This window comes from Mustela nigripes, chromosome 2, assembly GCF_022355385.1.
Source record: "Mustela nigripes isolate SB6536 chromosome 2, MUSNIG.SB6536, whole genome shotgun sequence".
Taxonomy (NCBI): domain Eukaryota; kingdom Metazoa; phylum Chordata; class Mammalia; order Carnivora; family Mustelidae; genus Mustela; species Mustela nigripes.
In genome coordinates, this window is record NC_081558.1 from 51,305,116 (window position 1) to 51,323,063 (window position 17,948).

Below are 17,948 nucleotides of genomic sequence, written 5' to 3' on the forward strand. Positions count from 1 at the left end.
CCTGATTCCCCTGTGCCCAAGCAAGACTCTCAAGGAGACCAAGGAATTTCCTTCCCTACAGCCTCATCTAAAAGCTCTTGGCTTAACCAGTCCAGGCCTGAACAGGATGAATCCTAACCATGGTCCTCACCCCCTCAGGAAAACAATGTTTTCCTTACCGGGTACTGGTTCCCAAACAGTAAAGTTTTCACATCCTAGAGACCCAGAAGAACGTGACCAACCAGCGCTCTCAACCACCTCTAGGCTGTAGCTGCTTTGACCTCTCCAGACCAGAGCAGAAACAACCTGCTCGTGCCAGACGCCTCTGATCCAGTCACAACTCAGAAGGACGAGTGCCTCCACGGGCCACTCAAAGGTCAGCTTCTTTCCTTTCCAGAAGCAAGAGTCCCAGAGGCCATGCTGAGGTGGGAGCAAGTGTTCACCGCATCCGTCTCCTCCCCAGGGCAAAAGCCAAATTGCCTGCTTTGGCTAGGGCACACCACAAACCTCCCCTAGTCCACAATGGCTTCCTTGCCCCCAGAGAGCCATGTGAGCCACAGGGTGGTGGCATTCCAGCCTCATGTGAAGCCCCTACCTGAACAAGCATCTGCTTCCCCGCTCTGCTCCGGCCTCTGCCAAACCCTCGGGGACAGGGCTCTGGTGCGCACCCCGCCTCTTTTCCTTCCCTATGTTCCCCTTGCACTCCTACAAGCCTGCCCAGCCCTGCTTTTCGAACCCCACACTCCTGGGTGCTTACGTGGGCTGCCCCTTCCTTGGCAAAGGCAGCAACTAGCGGAGTGCATGGGGACAGGGAGGCACTCGGGACCCCCCTTAAGGGGATTAACTTCACACTCCCCTCCCACTAACCTCCACTCGAGTGGCGCCCTGGCCCAAAAGGGGTGGGCAGCGGCCTGGGTGTCTGAGGGGAGGTTCTCCCGTTCCCCCAGCGCCCAGGACTCTGGCGCCCCCACCCCCCGCAGCAGGGCACACACAGCAGCTGCTCCAATCCCTTGGCATCCTGCCTCCTGTATCCTCCTCTGCCCCATGCTGTGCCCCTGCACCCCAGTCAGCTGCCCACAGCTCACCCCTCCACTTGCCTCCTTCCCTGTCCCTAGTCCTTCTTTTTCCCGGCCACCTTCCCCCTCCACCCCAGGCTCCCTGCACATCTCTCCTTTCTCCGTTTCTCTGCATCTCTCCACCCCTTCCCTCCCCTCTCTCATTCTCTCCCACCTTGGTCTTCTCCCCCTTCCCAACCACTGCCCCCCCCCCCCCCCCCCCACCCCCCCCCCCCACCACAGCCTCCCAACACTGGGCTTTGGTTTGGATCTTTGAGGAACTCACTTCTGCCCCCCACTGCCTCTCAGGAGGCTCCCCTGACCCTCCCACTCAGCATAGGCCCCTGGTGTACAGCCCCTTCCTGCAGGTAGAGCCCTGGGGGAAGAGAGGGGAGCACTGGGCCAAGGCCAGAGCACCAGGGGAAAGGTGTTTGCTCAAGAGGACTGAGTCAGGAAGGTGGAGCATCAGGACTTGGTGAGTTCCGGGTTTCGGGAATCCTACCAGGACCCAGCATCTGATTCCAGTTAGGGTCCAGATGGGGGTCTCATGCAGAGGATTTCTAGGGTCTGTCTTGGAAACCCTCTCAGGTCCAAGTCCTACGGAAATGAACACAAGATTGGCAAATACATGGCACTCGCTGCTTTCCTCCCCTCCTTCGGCTGAGGCCCACAAAGGAAATGATGACAACAACCTTCCCCAGTGAACCCCCAGAGGCCTCCCGCTCTGGCGACACAGTGGACCAGTACTCCCCCCCAGTACTGGAAGACAGAAGTAGGCACACTAGATGAAGCCAACCTGCCACCTGCACTGGGGGCTGAAAGGGGCTCTCCACACCCCGGCCACATAACTCAACCACCAGGTCTACCAGGCAATGAGGGAAGTTTGGAAACACCTGGAATCTCCCTCATTTGCTCCTGGCCAAGGGGGAAGGAGATGCCCCCACGGGGGGGGGGGGGGGGGAGAAAGACTCCTCTTCTGCTCCCCGACACACACACATAAACACACACACACACACACATGCTCACACACACACACACGCTCACACACACACACACACGCTCACACACACACACTCATGCCTCAGCTCCAAGCACTGCCCATTGGGCTGTAGACCCTGGGCATATCGCAAGGCGAGAGGTGGGCAAGGAGGAAGAAGTGGAGGTGGGGATAGGGTTACAAGGCCTGGGGATGGGGACAGGGGGTACCCTGTTCAGAGGTGACCTGCAAGTTCAAGTTATGCAGAAAAAGTATCAAAGAGGCAAGACAGTCTCTGCCCTTGGCAGATGCCCAGGTTTGGGGCATGAGAAGGGGTAGAGGGGTGATGCATCCCCTAATTCCCCATTCTTGGGCCCCCCTCCCAAAACCACAGCCCTGACAACAGGGCCAAGAAGTCTGTGCTGTACAAAACAGGCCAGGGTCAAGGGTCCAGTAACTGGTGAGACATCCCAGCAGGGAGAAGGCCAGGCCAGCCCGAGGCTGAGCCCCCTCCAGCCCCAGCTGCCATGGTCAGATGTCACCAAGACAGGACTCAAAGCGCCGCCTCCTACTGCTTCCAAAGCCTGTCTGTCCTCAGACTCTGGGCTGTTCAGGACCCCCATCAGCAACTGACAGGGAGGCCCTGTGTTTTCTCTCTTGGTGCAGCTCAGACTCCTTTGGGAGAGGTGAAAACAGGCTGGCTCGGGCAGCAGAGAGGCCCCGAGGAGGCAGGTGGTGCCTGGAACTCTGTGATGATGTGATGGAACCATCATCAGGGGGGAGAAAACAGGAAAGAGTCCGGTCCACCCTGGGCCAGTGTCCTGCGTAAGTTTCTGTAGGAGACAGGGACCAGAGGAGGCAAGGATGCAGCCAGGTGGGAGCCCTCCAGACTGACGGGGCCTGGGGAACCGGAACCGCAGCGCCACTTCCCCTGGAGACTCTGTGGGGGCCCCGGGCCGGCCTAGAGAGAAAGGGAGAAGGCCAAGAGCCCAGGGCTCTGGCTCCCTTAGGTCAGTTGAGGGAGGAGCAGAATCGGGCCCTCCCGCACGCTGCATCCCAGCCCCAACCTCTTCAAAGCCCGGAGCTACAGGCAGGTAGCAGGTGAGCAGTCAGTCCTGGATGGGGTCTTCCCTCGGAGCTTGAATGAAGGGATGAGAGGGCAGGCAACGGGACAAGCTGAGGACAGGTCAATTCCTTGGCTGTGATCCTGGCCCTCAGGGTCCCTGTGAGTGAGCGACGGGACAGGGGAGGACTCCCCATCCGGAGACATCACCCCCTGGCCGCAACACGGAGCTTACTGTAGAGCCTACAAAATCTATGAGAGAGAAAGAATTGGAGAAAGTCAGAGACTACCCAGCATTGGGGCTCCCCTCAGCCACTCCTCAGGGCAGAGCTGGACAGGGGAGTGAGCTGCACAGTCGGAAAACCAGCCAGGCCTCTGGTTAGCTGGATGGTCCTGAGCAGCCATTCAACTCTTCTGAGACTTTATTTCCTCATCTGTACAGCGGCCGTAACAGCCTACTTCACAGGGTGATTCCCAAGAGTGAAAAAAACATAAAGAATTCCAGCTAAGGACTTTTCACAATGTTTAGTGCATAGTAAATTCTGGAAATGAGAGCAATTTATTTGTGTTTTTACTTTTGTCCCAGAGGTCTGGCTCAGAACTGAAGTGTGAGGCTCACTCATCTTGAGCTCCCAATGAGGGACACACACACACACACACCCCGACGCTGAGGTATGACAAACTGGAGCTCCTTCACATCACTTTAAACACCGAGCTGAGGGCACTTTGGGGAGGAAGGAGAGGACGCTGGGTGGGCCCACCTCACACCAGTCACCTCCCCACACCTTTTCTTCAGAAAGACCACGTGGTTCTTAGTCATGCACTTCTGGAAGTGGCCACCAGAGGGCAGGCCCTGACCTCACATCAAGACTATGGGAAACCACCAGGCGTCAGGGTCTCCAAGGATAGGAGCCTCAGAGAAAGACAGGTTAGTTAGTAGCACAACAGCCCAGGAGGGCCCTGAGAAAGGAAAGAGGCAGCCAGGAAGAGCCTGGCCTTTCAACTCTGGACCTGGGTTCAAATCCTGACCACTTCTTCATGACCTTGGACAAGTTACTGGACCTCTGAAGACCTCACCTTTCTCATTTGTAAAATGGTGGTCATAATGCTTGCCTGGTGGGGTCTTGAAGAGTGACAGCTTCTACTGAGTATTCACCAAGTGCCCCCTAATAGACATAATCTTTCTTCCTCATCGGACAGCCCTGTGAACTGGTACTATTTCCACCACCCTTATTTGAGGAAGCCAGGAAACTAAGGCTCAAGGAGGTGCAGTCCCCAGCCTGCTTTCAACTCAGAGGCCTTCAGTCCAAGGGTTCCACCACAATACTAAACCACCTCCTGCCAGATGAGATTATAACCCTCACTGCCATTATTCCCATTTTATAGATGAGACTCCAAGAGAGGAATATAATTAATGGAAAGTGCTAAATACAGACCCAGCACATTCTAATAGCTTAAGGAAGTGTGTGACTGTGAAAACCACTACTCCTGTTTCTCATGGCAGGGCACACACACCCAGAGAGACGGGTGTCTGTCCATGGATGCCATGCCATGCCTCCTGGTGCTCCAGGGACAGGGTGGGTCCCTGGCTCAGAAGACCAGCCCCTTGGAGAGCGATCTGGCACCATCATTACAATTTTAAGTGCGTAATTCCACTACTGGAAAAACACCAAGAAAACACTGTGTATAAGAAGGCACAGACAAAGATGTCCAGCGTAGCATCGTCAGTGATAGTAAAATCCTGGAAACCTCCCCTAAAAGTCCCTAAAAGGAAAATAGTTAAATAGTTACAGTTCCTCCATCTGACGTAATGCTAGGCACTGGATAAAAAGGGTTCTCCATAAAAGGATAAAGAAAGATCTTGAAGACATGCTCTAGGGTCTTGCAGTCTTGCAAGGAATTCATTTGGGATGACACCTATCCTGCGTTATATGAGCATATAACACTACTGTATTTTTATAAAAGGACATATAATGTACAAAGATGCATAGATAAACATCTGATAACTGGTTAGCCTGGAGTCTCCGGCCTCATGTGTAAATTTTTTCTTCATCAGATTTCAATGTTACTTGATATAGACAAAGGTTGATATGCAGTACACTAGGTGTAAGGCATACTGTAGGGAGCACCTGTGTGGGCTCACCGTGCAAGACCACCACCATATTTTGTACATACCTACACCCACCCCCATCTCAAGCTCCTGGCCTCCCCTCTTCTACCCCAACCACAAGTAAGCATCATCCTATCTTCTGTATTTATTGTTTCTTTACTTAAAAAAAAATGCAGGGGGCGCCTGGGTGGCTCAGTGGGTTAAAGCCTCTGCTTTCAGCTCAGGTCATGATCCCAGGGTCCTGGGATCGAGCCCCATATCGGGCTCTCTGCTCAGCAGGGAGCCTGCTTCCCCCTCTCTCTCTCTGCCTGCCTCTCTGCCTACTTGTGATCTCTGTCTGTCAAATAAATAAATAAAATCTTTAAAAAAACAAAAAAAAAAAATGCAGTACCACCATAAATATACTTATGATCAAACCATACATTAGTGTCTCTTGGTTTTTGACTGAACTCCATGAAAATATCACTCTATTATCTTCTGGAAATTGATTTCCTCCTCTCCTCTGTCTCAATACTATGTTTCCAGGATGTATCCATCCTGTTACCTATAACTACAGTGCATGCATTTTCAGTTATGCTCCATTCCAGGATGTGAGTATATCACCACTTACTATCCATCGTCCTGTCAATGGCCACTTGGGTTGTTTTTAGTGGTCTGCTATTTGAAGCTGCTGCCACATTTCTCATGGGTTTCTACTCAGAGCCGGGTTTGCTGGGGCCCAAGCATGCAAGTGTTCGGATCTGAGGAATAACGTCAAATTGCTTTCAGGGGGGTCGGCCTGTCTGCACCTGTTCCAGTTTTTGCTTCATCTGTAGGACTGGGTGACCCCTGGAGGCCCCACTCCCGACCCAGCCCACGCACTCGCCTTTGTTCTCCTGCTTGAGCTCCTCCTGCAGCAGATCTGTTTGCCGGTTGCCCAGCACGAAGGCGAGGAAGGAGAGGATGAGGGCGTTGAGGATGCCGATGATGGCCAGGATGTACGCCCAGCGCACCGAACAGTCCCCCAGGGAGTACTTCCCGGTCTTGGCCCCGCACATGTCCCGGATCGTCTCGGCGTCCCAGCCGTCGGGGAAGATCATGCAGCCCAGCACGAGGCACAGAGCTGAGTGGGTGCGAGGCCGGGCGCACCGCCATGGTCAGGGAAAAAGAGAGAAGGGGTTGAGTACTCCCAGAGCCAGAGGACCACCTCAGCCCCCGGCGACTGACCCCCCGCAGGCCGCGCCCTCCCATTCAGTCACTCAACCCAAGAGCCTGTTAAGCCTTCCGTGGGTTCCAGAAACTATAGGGTCTGGGAAGGCCTCCTGCCTCGGGGAGCAGAAACTTTCCAGGACCCCATAATGACCCCCATCAAATCGACACCTCCAGGAAGCCTTCAAGGAAATAGCAACCACGGTTACCTTCCTCTGCTCCCTTTAGCATCCCAACCATGCTTACTCCCTCCCGTCCTCATGGCTCTTTCTTTCTTTTTGTCATTCTTATTTTTTTTAAAGATTTTATTTATTTATTTGACAGACAGAGATCATAAGTAGGCAGAGAGGCAGGCAGAGAGAGAGAGGAGGAAGCAGGCTCCCCGCTGAGCAGAGAGCCCGATGTGGGGCTTGATCCCAGGACCCTGGGATCATGACCTGAGCTGAAGGCAGAGGCTTTAACCCACTGAGCCACCCAGGTGCCCCATCTTTTTGTCATTCTTTTAAGAAATATTTATTGAGCTCCATTTCCTTTTCTTCAGGACGCTGGACACACGTTCTTATTCACACAGTCGAGCACGGGCTCAAAGAACAGACTAAGGGAAGTTCTTGCCCTTACTCGATGCACACCATGGGAATGCCCCTATTTATGTTGGAAATCCCAATACTGCCTCACGGGGTAGTGCTGAAGACTGAGGGAAGTAAGGCGTGTAAGACATTCAGCCCAGTGCCTGGCATCTCCTCACTGAGGCCCCCCTGGATGCCAGGCACTAGACTAGGGAGAGACCGGGCGCATTACTCGGACTTCAGCTTCACAGAGCTTGTAGTTAGTGGGGGAAAGGTCCATTAGAGCAAAGAGGCTCAAATCCTGACCAGGCTCTTTTCTAGATGTGTGACCTAAGTTCGTTGCCCTTTGACACTCAGTCTTCTCATCTGTAAAATGGGGATAATGATGGTATTCAAGTGTAAAGGTTACAGGAGGCAACAAATGTAAACACTTGACATAATAAATTCCAGGTAAAAGTTAAATGTTATTATCATCATAACTAGTCATAATGATACCTTTAATAGTCACACAAATAAGGAAATAATTCGAGAGGGCGGAGCTTAGTTTCAGATGGTGAGGGCGAGGAGAAGGGGTGAGGCCAAGAGCAGCCTTCTATTGAAATAGCCCCCACCTTGTTCCCTCCTGGATATTCACTTCCTCTATCTTGAGTGACCCACCTCAGCCAACCATGACCCATGTGGTATGGGTAGGCTCTTCCCAATGCCCAACCTCATAGGTGGGACCCACGCCTGAGCCAATCAGCACACAGCCCACCCAGCAAATCAGGACCGGCGGAGTTCAGTGAGCAGCAAGGACAGTGACCTTCACTTCTGCCTTGCAATGAGCAGCCAGCCCCTTGACTTGGGAGTTACCCTCGATGCTGCCCTCTTGGTGCCTGCCAGTCCCACCAGCAAGGAGGTTACTGTGTCTGAGACCGGAAGGTTCCACACCAGGCCCGTGGGTTGCTTAACCTGAGTTTCAGATGACAGTGATGACAAAGGGGGTGTTGGCCAGTTCTGCCCACTGTCTGTAAGGCCCACCTAGTTCCCAGGGTGGGGAGGCGGCCCTCGGCTTTGTCAGTCTCTCCCTCACCTACCATTCAAGGAAGTGCCCCCTAGGCCTCAGACTCCCGTCTGACAGTGCGCAAGATTTGCCCTCTTGTGACAGGACAGGTGGGGAGTGGGGTGGGGGTGGTGGGCTTTGGAATATCTGGATGCTATCTTTCTCTCCACCTTCTGACAAGGGCTGCCCAGAGCCTTAGATGTATCTGAACCCTTCCCCTCCTCCTCAGCACAGGTCTGGGAGTGGGACTTCTAAGGCAATTTAGTTCTCCAGTTGGAATATAGGGTGTGAGCCCAGGAAGCTGGGGAAAGAGGTTGACATTGTATAAAGGGCTGATGTGGGGAAGCTTTTAAAGCACTTAATACCTGACCCTCAAGTGCTTCAAAACACCCCTAGGTTGTACACCTCATCCTGATGCAGGGCTCTCCCACGACACTGTGATCTCTCTCTCTCTCTCTCTCTCTCTCTCTCACACACACACACACACACACACACACACACTTAGGGCTTCCTCGCTTCCCCAGTGCTTGCCTCTGCCAAGATGATTCCCCGCTAGAGCACAGTGAGTCGCTTATGCGCTGGGGAGAGCTCCTGACAAAGGGGACGGCCAATTCAGGAAGCCCTAGGGTGGGAATGAGCTTGGGGAGCTCAAGAATCCGACAAGTCTGAAGATGCACTTTCAGACACCCAAATGGAGAGGGAAGCTCGGGGTAGGGGTGCGGGGGAATCAGTGCCGGAGACATAAATTTGGGAGCTGTGGGCAGGTAAACTCCCTGGGGCTGGCGTTTGGGAAACTGACTAGAACGGACTGAGCCCTGCGGCGCTCCGTAGGAGGAGCCTCTGGAGAGGGTCGACCCGCGCATCTCCCCGTTTTTGTTTTTTGGGTGTTTTTGGTGTTGTTGTTTTTTTTTTTTTTTTTTTTTGCAGGACCCTCCAGGCCCCAGTCGCAGACGGGAGGAGGGTCAAACTCCCGGGGAGAGGGGAAGGGGAGAGAAGAGAGAAGGAGCGCCTGGGTGTCGGAGGGCTCTTGCCCAGGTCGCGCGCTCCCGCCTCCCCAGCGAGAGTCTGGGGGGAGGAAAAGAGCCTAAGAAAGGGCCAAACCCAGCCAGACTCTCCGCCGCCCCTCCCCTCCCCGCGTGCCGCGTTTCCTCTCGTTCCCGGAGCATCCCCGTTTCCATGGAGACTGCGCCCGCATCCCCAGCTCGCAGCAGCGCGGCCAGGCTCCCGAGGGCGGGCCTCTCCGCTCCGCAGCCCCCGCTCAGCGCTCACGGAGTTTCCTTCCCATGGCCCTGCGCCCGCGCGTTCTCGCGGGCGCTCTCGCGCTCACCGCTCACGTGCCTCTCCCCAGTCGCGTGCCTCCCCGCGCCTTCCTCGGGCCCACCCTTTTTATCTTTCTCGTTCTTCATCTGTCTCTTTACGGCCCTACTCTCTCGCGGGCTTGTCTCGATTGCGCTTGGGGGTCTCCCTCGAGCCTCCTCCCCTTGTCTAGTTAGATCTCTCCGCATTTAACATTCGTTCAACATCCCTTCTCTTCTCTCTTCCTTCTCTCGCTTCTCTTCCTTCCCTGGATCTAGCCCCTTCGCCCTCTCCTCTCCCCGGCTCTCCCTTCCTACACTGCACGTGTAAATCCTGAGTGCGTTATGTGCGTGCGCCGTGCAGGTGCTGGGGAAACTGGAGGCGTGGTCCCCAGGAGAAGAGACGTGTGGGGAGGAATAAAATCAAGTCGACACACAAACAGAATAGTTATGCATGTCAAGGAGTGTTTGCCAGGAGGCAGACTAGGGGTTGAGACCCAGAAGAAGCGCGTGCAGGGAGAGGGTGGGGGTGGGGCCTCTCCATCTCTAACTCACTCTGCCTCCTCTGCTCTGCAGCCCAGTACTGGGTGGCTATGGGGCTCCAGAGGCCACTGGGGGAATGGGAAACACCCAGGAGTCAAGCAAATGGAAAAAAGAAGCCTATCAGATGGCTTCCCTGGACCTGGAGGAAGAGAGAAAGCAATTACTACAGAGACAGCAGAGGACAAGGAAGTGACTTTGCTGAGGTTCAAGCATGAGAAGATGCTTGACTGCAGGCAAGGTGGGTTTCAGCAACCCCAGGCCCTGCATGAGGAACCTGAGGCTTAGATCTTTGGAGTCTGAGTTCAAGTCTCTCTTGGAAGACAGAGACCCAGGTGCAGGGTGCCATGTGGAGGAGGGCTCCTCAATGGAAGCAATTTTGACACTTGGTCTTAGAATTCTTCACAATGAGGACTATCCTATGCCTGGCGGGAGGTTCAGTATCGTGCCTCGCCTCTTCCTGCCAGATGCCCATAGCACCACCACCCTCAGTCATCATGAAGACCGTCTCCAGACATTGCCAAACGTTCTCTGGGGGGCATAAGTGTCTCTGGTTGAAAACCACTGGTTTAGGGGAAGGGGCCCTTGGGTGGGGCATCTCTATCCATCACCCTACAGTCCACTGACTGAAAGGGTTGTGACAAAATTAATAATATGAATATTCATGCTGTGGTAATAACATTCACAAACAGCATGACATGCTTAAGTACATGCCAGGGTACAGAGCTCCTGACATCATGATCTGGTTTAATGCTCTAAAGAATCTGTACCGCAAAAAAAGTCATCATCCTCATTTTACAGATGAGAAAACGGGCTCCAAAGAACCAGCTTTCATATCCCATGTCACAGAGCTAGTCAGTGGTGGGATCTGTATTTAAACCCAGACAGGTCTTTACTTAACATTTTTCTTTTAATAGACTCACTTTTTAACTTAGAGGCATTTACTTAAAAAGTAAGCTTTATATCACTATCATAGAAAAGGAAACCAGGATCATTTGCCACAAATAGAAGGAAACTATAAATATAATGAAACCAAAACAATGTTCTTAGATTCTAGCTGGATACTTTTGCCTGCCAAATGCTCTGAGCTCTCTCTCTCTCTGTTTAAGAGACTTAATAGTGTGAGAGGAGTTCAAGATATACTAGAACCAAACTGAGCCTTGCTCCCTGGAGCCATGAGACACTGGCCACCATGCACGGCCTCGATGGGAAGCGGAACCCCCGTTCTTCCCCGTGCAGCTTTAGGCCAAGTCAGCTTACATTTCTGGGCCTCAGTTTCTTCATCTGTAAGATGGGGGTCATGATATCCTACTCATTTCATAGTACTTTTGTGAGAATCAATTAGCAGGTGAGAAGAGGAACCTAAATTATAACTGGTGAAGTGGGGATGGGTTATGGCAGCTCTTGAGAAAAAGAATTCTTAGACAAAAGAGATGAGCCTTTTTCCAGGGGGGTGATCTCTACATACAGTGGGATGTTATTTATCCAGCCTTAAAAAGGAAAGGAATTCTGACACATGCTACAACATGGAGGAAACCTGACACACTATGTTCAATGAAATGTGCCAGTCACAGAAAGACAAAGGCTGTAGGATCCCACTTACATGAGGTCCCTAGAGCAGTCAAATTCACGGAGACAGAAAGTAGGATGGTGGTTGCCAGGGCCTGGGGAAGGAGTATGGGGGGGTCACTGTTTAAAGGGGACAGGAATTCAGTTTTGAAAGATGAAAAGAGTTCTGGAAGATGAGGAGATAGATGTGCTACACAACATCATGCACTTGAGAAATGGCTAAAATGACACATTTTATGTTATGTGGACTTTGCCATGAGAGAAGGAGAGGGAAAAAGAAAATCAGCAAGGGGAATACAGAAAATGACATGATATATCTGCCTTGTGGACATGTATGTAAAAGATTGGGGGGAAATGGAAATTAAATTTATAAGAGTGGTGGCTTCTGGGCAGGGATGGGATAGGACTTTAGCCTTTAAATGTTTCAGCTTTTCAGAGTGAACGTCTTCATATACTACTCATGAAATTTAAAAACATTTTTCAAAGAATACAATAGGGGCGCCTGGGTGGCTCAGTGGGTTGACCCCTCTGCCTTCGGCTCAGCTCATGATCCTGGGGTCTTGGGGTTGAGCCCCGCATAGCATCCGGCCCTCTGCTCAGCAGGAAGCCTGCTTCCCTTCCTCTCTCTCTGCCTGCCTCTCTGCCTACTTGCGATCTCTGTCAAATAAACAAATCAATCTTAAAAAAAAAAAAAAAAGAACACACATAGAAGCTTACATACCTGTAAACACTTCTAGAAGTATAGGGAAGCAGTTTAATGCTGGATACCTCTGAGGTGTGGACTGGGAGGTGGGCAGGAAGGGAGGGGTTGGGGACACTTTGTAGTCTATGCCATCCTGTGCTATTGAATGTGTCTAATATCTGCATATATTACTTCTGTAACAAAAACTCCTTTATTATGTCCAATCCTTTTTCATCTATCTCAGGCCATGAAATCCTCTTGAGCTTTTCTTAAAAATTAAGAAACTAAAAGGAAGAGCGATACTTGAATTTGGGAATGAAACTTGAGTGAGACCAGAAGTAGTGAAGCATTAAGAAGAGCATATGTATGATACACTCAGGTGTTTATTTTCTTCAAAGCTTGTGCTATAAATGTACCCTCGTATAAAGCTTTTTTAGTTTTGTTTTAAATAGGCTCCATGCTGGGCATGAAGCTCAACTTGGGGCTTGAACTTGCGACCCCAAGATCATGACCTGAAATGAAATCAAGAGTTAGACAATTAACCCACTGAGCCACCCAGGGGCCCCTATAGAAAGGTTTTTAATGATGCATTTTATGCTCAGTTCTTTTAATAGCATTTCACTGTAACACTATTACACCATCCTCAAGGGACATCTGCTAAGCTGGGCACTCCAAGAGGGAGGCCTCTGTTTTGGCTCAGTTGCCCCCTCCATGCATGATACACCACAGTGGTTACCCTTTTCTGGGGGCCAGACTGCGTGTCCTCAGGGCTTTCTGTCCCTGGGCAGACTCCACAGAGGTTTGCCCTAGAATGAATTGTGTCCCCACGAAATTCACGTGTTGAAGCCCTATATTTGGGTGTGGGCCCTTTGGAAGGTAATTAGGGTTTGGGGAGGTCTTGAGGGTAGGGCCTCACTATGGGATTAGTGCCCTTATAAGGGGAGACAGCAGGGATCCTGCTCCCCGCACCCCTACCAGGTCAGGACACAGCCAGAGGGCACCTCTTTGAGGCTGGGTGAGGACACTCAGAGCGCAGAATCTTGCCTGAGGAGGAACAAATTTGCTGCATCTTAGAGCCACACAGCTGAGAAAAAGTGTGATCCCACAGTTCAATGACAGGCAAAACTCACCCACAGGATGGAAAATCAGACAGGTGATTACCTTTGTGGGTAGTGACTGGAAGGGGACATGAGGTTCCTGATCTGGATGCTATTTCCACAGACAGGTTCGCTTTGTGGAAATTCTCTGAGCCACAGAGGGGACATTTTCTGTCCTTTTCTCTAAATGTGTTATACTGCAATAAAACCTGACTTTATAAAAGGCTGTATACCACAGTGGGTAAGAAGTAAACCTCAGAGGGGCACCTGGGTGGCTCAGTGGGTTAAGCCTCTGCCTTCGGCTCAGGTCATGATCTCAGGGTCCTGGGATCGAGCCCCGCATCGGGCTCTCTGCTCAGCAGGGAGCCTGCTTCCTCCTCTCTCTCTCTGCCTGCCTCTCTGCCTGCTTGTGATCTCTCTCTGTCAAATAAATAAATAAAATCTTAAAAAAAAAAAAAAAAAAGAAGTAAACCTCAGAATAACCAAGAAATCACTGGTTAGAGCACAGCCACGGGATAGCACGCTGAGCAGTCGTGGAAGGAAGGAAGCCCTTTTACATGCTGCTGTGGGATGGCGCATGGATGTGCTAAGAGAAGTGCAAGGTCCCGGCAACAGATGCAAAATGATGCTAGCATTTGCGGGGGGGGGGGGGGGGGTGTGTGCGGGGGTTGGTGAGGGGGACTGTTTTCTTGCATGGACACAAACTATTTCTGGAAGGGCCTACAAGACCCTGAGAACCCTGGTTACTTTCCAGGAGGGGGACAGAGTGGCAAGAGGACAGGAGGGGAGGAGACACTAAACTGACAACTTGCTGCACATTTTGGATTCAGAACCATGTGAAGAGTTACCTATCAAAGCTGTGAGGTAGGTGGGAGTTGTCTGCTAACAGGTGACTATTACTAGAGATTCTCACTCACTTGGAATGAAAATAATTAAAGCAACAAAGAATGGCAACGCACAGGCCAAATGTAACTCTCGGAAATAATGGCTTAATCACAAAAACATAAAAATGAAAACCCCTTTTGACTGACCTTGCCAATTTCCGGGGATTTATCTGAAGAAAATGCTCACAGATATGCTCTCAGATCAAGCTACAAGGATGTCTGTCACATTATTACTTATAAGAGAAAGAAGAGGGGCACCTGGGTGGAGCAGTCAGTTAAGCATCTGACTCTCAGATCTCAGGGGGGATCACCCCATAGCCGCCCCCCAGCCCAGTGCTCAGCACGGAGTTTGCTTGGGACTCTCTCTCTCCCTCTCCTTCCGTCCCTCCACACTGCATGCCCTTTCTCTCTCTAAAATAAATAAAAATAAATCTTTAAAAAAGAGAGGGGTGGGGCGCCTGGGTGGCTCAGTGAGTTAAAGCCTCTGCCTTCGGCTCAGGTCACGGATCTCAGAGTCCTGGGATCAAGCACAGCATGGGGCTCTCTGCTCGGTGGGAGCCTGCTTCCCTTCCTCTCTCTCTGCCTGCCTCTCTGCCTACTTGTGATCTCTGTCCATCAAATAAATAAATAAAATCTTTAAAGAAAAAAAGAGGGGAGTACTTGGGTAGCTCAGTCAGTTAAAAGTCTGCCTTCCACTCAGGTCATGATCCCGTGAGCCCCACATCAGGCTCCCTGCTCAGCAGGGAGTCTGCTTCTCCCTCTGCCTCTACTGCTCCCTGCTTGTGCTCTTGCTTTCTCGCTCACTCTCTCAAATAAATAAATAAAATATTCCTTAAAAATAAAAATTTTTAAAAGAGAGAGAGAGGGGCGCCTGGGTGGCTCAGTGGGTTAAAGCCTCTGCCTTCAACTCAGGCCATGATCTCGGGGTCCTGGGATCGAGCCCCGCATCGGGCTCTCTGCTCGGCAGGGAGCCTGCTTCTTCCTGCCTCTCTGCCTACTTGTGGTCTCTGTCCGTCAAATAAAAAAAAAAAAAAAAAAAAAGAGAGAGAGAGAGAAAGGAGGAGAGGGAAAAATAATAAAGGAAGAATGGAAAGAAAGAAAGAAACAATTTAATATCCAGCAATATGGGAATACAGTTCTTTCCTGTCACAGAATGTCACTCAGCTCTGAAACTTGGAATATGAATCTCCTCAGTTAGCCATTGAGGAAGCTTTAATGATACAGAAAATACTTATGCTATGTTAGGTTTCCAGAGGCTGTAAAAATTAACGTGCAATATAATTTCTCTTCAGGGAGAAAACACTCACAGTTAGAGCAAACAGTCAAACAGCATTTACCATGCTGGGCACTATAGGACTTTATGTACTTCAGTTTATGTCATCCACACAATAATCTGCATTATTATTTTCTTTTTAGAGATGAGGACACTGAGGCACAGAGAAGTTATCCAAGTTATCCAAAGTCACACAGCTGGTAAGCTGCAAAACCAGCTGGCAAGTTTGAACCCAGTGAGCCTGGCTCCAGAATCTGCTGGTAACTAGTACTCTCCACCGTTCGGACTGTGGGCCAGGCAGTTAAGAATGACTGATTCTGGGAGTGTGAGATTATGGATATAATTTTGCTCATCTATAGTCCCCAGTTTTTCTACAAAGAACAATGATAACTTTACAAAGCAGTAAAGGTCTTAGAAAAGAGGGGGCACACAGAGCAGTAACGCAGCACAGAACTCATGGCCAGCTGCTTGTGTCCCTTGTGAGTCCCTCCCTCGGGTTAAGGAAAGGATCAGGCTTCGTGTGGGGCTGAGGGGAGCCCAGTGAAGAATCTGTCCACACTGGAACCACCGCTTTCCAAGGCGCTGCTTCCCCAGCACCCCTGGCCCTAGGGGGCTGTAGGGAAAACCTCTGACAGGCTGAGCCCCGCTAAGGGAAGGAGGGTGTCTACAGGCCCCTCACTACCAAGGCTGAGTGCTGGCTCTACTTCCCCAGGGCAGGCCCTGCTCTTCTAAGGGAGACCGGGCCTCTCCTAACAGTCACCTCCAACTCACTGAAGGTCCAGGCCCAACCTTAATGCCTGTACCAACCCGGGATGCTGGGGATCGGAACGCCTGTGCCTGGGCTCACCATCCCCCATCCAGCACCCAGAGGCTAGGAGGCACCCTGACTCCCCTTTCCCCTCACCCCCACATCTAATCCATTCCCAAGGTCAACCAACTTGACCTCCAAAAATATCCAGGATCCGACCTCTCCTCTCCAGTTCCACTGCACCCATGTGTCCAAGCTGCCATGATCTCCCTTCTGGAGGACAAGAGTGGCCTCCTAACTCCTTCTCAGCTCCCACAATTACCCCATTATCAGCGGTTCTCTGCTCAGCATCCACAGGGAACTTTCAGAAATGGATGGTGCCACGCCCCTGCTCAGCGCCCTCCAAAAGCTCGGGCACTCAGAACAAAGCGCTGCCACAGGCCGCCTACCTTTCCCTCCGGCCACTAGGCCTCCACTCCCTACACTCTGGCCCACACTGGCTTCCTGTCTGTCCCTGAAGACCTGTCAAATTCAGCCCCACCTGGAGGCCTTTGTGTGGACTGTTCCGTCCTCCCGGGAAGCCCTTCCAATGTAATCCAGTCCCCAGTTCCTGGTTCCTGATCTTGAGGACACTACAGTTCAGGAGGGGGACTATTCAGAAAACAGATAATTGGGGGTGGGATGGGTGAAATCCGTGAAGGGGATTAAGGGGACACTTATCGCAGTGAGCACTGAGTCATGAATGGAACTGTCACATCATTATACTGCACACATGAAACTAGTAGAACGCCGTACATCAACTATATTGGAATTAAAATAAAATTTACCCCCCAAAAAGAAGACAAATAATTATATCTGGTGTCACAGATTACCATCACTTTGTGCGGTTATCATTTGGGAACTGTATTCAGTATTTACTTCCCCAGCCCCAGGCCCAGCCTACGGCGGAGCCCATAGCCTCTTAATAACCTCTGAATCACCCCATCCATGCATCCCCATTGTCCTGGCTCCCCCCAGCCCCATCTTCTTTCTGGTCTGGTCAGAAGTCTCCTGCTGCTCTCCCCATAGCCTGTCTGGTGCCCTCAGCTCAGACCAGGCCCTCCCAGATGGCTATGTCCCTCTGGGTCTCCCTCTGTTTCCTCCAGGCACGTGTCCTTCTCAAGGCCATCCTTCTCCGTTTCTCAGTTGCTAATCTGAGCAGCTGCTCTGGCTTCTCTTCTGGAAAAAGCCGGTGTTTCTAGACTCTCCCCTTCTCCCAGCACATACTCTCCACGGGGCAATTTCACCCACTCTTAGACTCCTTCGATGGTGCCTCACATCTCTGTCTCCAGTGGAGACCGGTGCCCTGGGCTCTCAGCCTGAATACCAGTTGCTTGTCAGACCTTTCCTCTTGCACACCAGAGGTTCTGCCAACTCGACATTTCCCAAACTGACCCGATCTACCTCCTGCGTGTTTGGGAATATCAGTCGAGGGAGCCAGTCATCCAGGGAGGAAACCTGGAGTCATCTGTAACACCTGCCTGGCCCTCCCTGCCGGACAGCCGCTGGTCTCCCACACAGGTCTCCCGCCTTCCTCCTCCTCCTCTCTCCCTGCTGCCTTGGCACCTCTCACAAGGACCACAGGCTCCTTGCTTCCCATCAGGCCTCCATCTAGTCCACCCCTGCAGCAGCCACCTCCGTCATCTTACTCTGGGCCAATCCAACATCTGGGCCTGGTGACTCCCATGCCTGAAAGCGGATGCCCATAGAGCACCGGGTGGCTCAGTCAGTTAAGCATCTGGCTCTTGGTTTTTGGCTCAGGTTGTGATCTCTGGATCATGAGATTGAGCCCAGCATTGGGCTCTGTGCTAGGTGTGGAGTCTGCTTGAGATTCTCTCTCCT

At 51.7% G+C, this 17,948-nt stretch overlaps 1 protein-coding gene across 1 annotated transcript in view; it reads right to left on the minus strand.

Annotated features, from left to right (window-relative positions):
• Positions 1–1,969: 1,969 nt before the first annotated feature.
• The window catches only part of LHFPL4 (LHFPL tetraspan subfamily member 4), a 27,971-nt gene continuing 11,992 nt past the window's right edge, over positions 1,970–17,948 (minus strand). The window contains exons 3-4 of the mRNA XM_059390234.1: positions 6,049–6,285; positions 1,970–3,325 (exon numbers count right to left, since the gene is read on the minus strand). Of these exons, the coding sequence (XP_059246217.1) occupies positions 3,225–3,325; positions 6,049–6,285 (338 nt within the window). The 3' untranslated portion in view covers positions 1,970–3,224. The remainder of the gene's footprint in view (positions 3,326–6,048; positions 6,286–17,948) is intronic.